The 1,818-nt window shown below is 56.1% G+C and overlaps 1 protein-coding gene across 1 annotated transcript; it reads left to right on the top strand.

Annotated features, from left to right (window-relative positions):
- The first annotated feature begins 947 nt into the window (after window positions 1–947).
- LOC107547470 (keratin-associated protein 20-2-like) lies at window positions 948–1,262 on the top strand. The gene has a single exon (XM_016226564.2). It carries the CDS (start codon window positions 948–950, stop codon window positions 1,260–1,262), a length of 315 nt encoding a protein of 104 aa, XP_016082050.2.
- The last annotated feature ends 556 nt before the right edge of the window (window positions 1,263–1,818 follow it).

The raw sequence follows: 1,818 nt of genomic DNA, 5'->3' as shown, positions 1-1,818 counted from the left end.
CTGGATATAATTGGGATCCAGCAGGGAGCTAGTCAGAAGCCCGGGTCAGAGGAGCAGCGTAGCTCAGTGGATAGAGCACGGGTCTGGGAGTCAGAAGGACCCGGGTTCTAATCCTGGCTCGGCCACTTTTCTGCTATGTGACCTTGGGCAAGTCACTTCACTTCTCTGTGCCTCAGTTACCTCATCTGTGAAATGGGAATTAAGACTGTGGCAGTTGGAGGGGGAATCGATCGCTGGTATTTATTGAACACTTACTGTGTGCAGAGTACTGTACTGAGGAGAAATAGATGGGGAGAAGAGAGATCCATCAGGGAAGACCTCCTGGTGGAGTTGTGATTTCAGAAGGACATTGAATATGGGGAGGGCAGCCATCTGTTGGATGTGAAAGGAGAGGGAGTGGCTGACAGAAGAGATGGCCCAGGCAAGAGGTCTGTGGTGGAAGAGATCTCATCTCATTCCTCAAAGGGTTTTGTGTGGATCTGCCTTACCAAAAAGCTTCCTGGCAGAAGCCAGCTTTGTGAACTGGAGCATGTTTGGGTCCTAAACACCTGATGGGGCACATCACGCTGGTTGCGGGCAACTAGCATCTCAGGGAATGATTAGTGTCCTTGTCGTCTTGGGTGGCAGGACGAGGCGGGGGGCAATTCGGGAAGGGCGGTCTCCGGTGACGCGGCAGGCAGGGGACTCGGTGGTGGGGGTGAACCCCGGCTGCAGAGGATGAAACGTGTCTGGCGAGCGTGGGGCTTTGAAGACTCTGCAATCACTCCTCATTACTAGCACGAGATTGGGGACCGAGGACTCCAGGTGAGGCGTGAGATCAACCTGAAATGTCCTTAATGAGGGTGGGACTGCTCCTCGTGCCATAAACTGGAAGGTTAATGAGGAATTTTTATGTGATTTGGCCCCTGGAATGAAAACAAGAAGAGTCCTTGTTGGCCCTGGCCCGGATGGGCCGGTATAAAAGGGCTGAGAGGACGTCGGTGTTCAAACTCACCTCGCTTCCTCTCCTCCACACGACCAAACCCTCCGTCTCTGACGCCATGAGCGGCTACTACGGCAACTACTTCGGCGGCTGCGGCTACGGCGGCCTGGGCTGGGGCTACGGCGGCCTGGGCTGCGGCTACGGCTGCGGCGGCTACCGGGGCCTGGGCTGGGGCTACGGTTACCCCTACGGCTACGGCTGCGGCTTCGGCCGTGGTTACGGATTCGGCTGCTACCGCCCGTCCTGCTCCGGGAGCTACTGGTCCTCCGGCTTCTACTGAGAGATGTGTGAATGCCGAGTTCAGGGGGCCGATCCTCGGGCATCCGGTAACTCTTCTCCGGGACTCTGCACGCCAGCCCGCCTACTGGCTCTTTGCCGGAGAAGAACAAGAAGCCTTCATTGTCCAGTGCAAATCTGGTGCCATAACTAGAGTTGGCTGGAAATTCTTCTGAAATGCCTCAAAATCTGGTCACTGATGCTGCTCTCCGTTGTCTGGAACCATATGCCCACCAGGCCTTCCGGCTCCCCTGACCTGAAAAGCTTTATCCCTTGGATTTTTTTCTGAATTTATCTGCCATTAAACTTGCAAAATCTGGCCTGGCAAACCTGTTTCTGTCCCATTGCATTTGTGTCCATGAGTGTGTTGGGTGGAGCCCGTGGCCCTCCCCTGTCCGTGATGGAGGCGTTTCCATGCTGCTCCGACTGTGGACAGATCGTGAGCCTGGGGGAATGAGGCTCTGCCCTGGGAAGCACCCCGGCCTACCTGCGCCATCCCATGTCCCCACTCTGCCTGGCCCCTTGGATTGAAATCCCCACCCTCCTTCTCTAAGTTTCCC

This window comes from Ornithorhynchus anatinus, chromosome 17 (assembly GCF_004115215.2).
Source record: "Ornithorhynchus anatinus isolate Pmale09 chromosome 17, mOrnAna1.pri.v4, whole genome shotgun sequence".
Classification (NCBI taxonomy): Eukaryota; Metazoa; Chordata; class Mammalia; order Monotremata; family Ornithorhynchidae; genus Ornithorhynchus; species Ornithorhynchus anatinus.
Note: the sequence above shows the minus strand (reverse complement) of the source record. Positions and strands in the feature narration are given on the sequence as shown.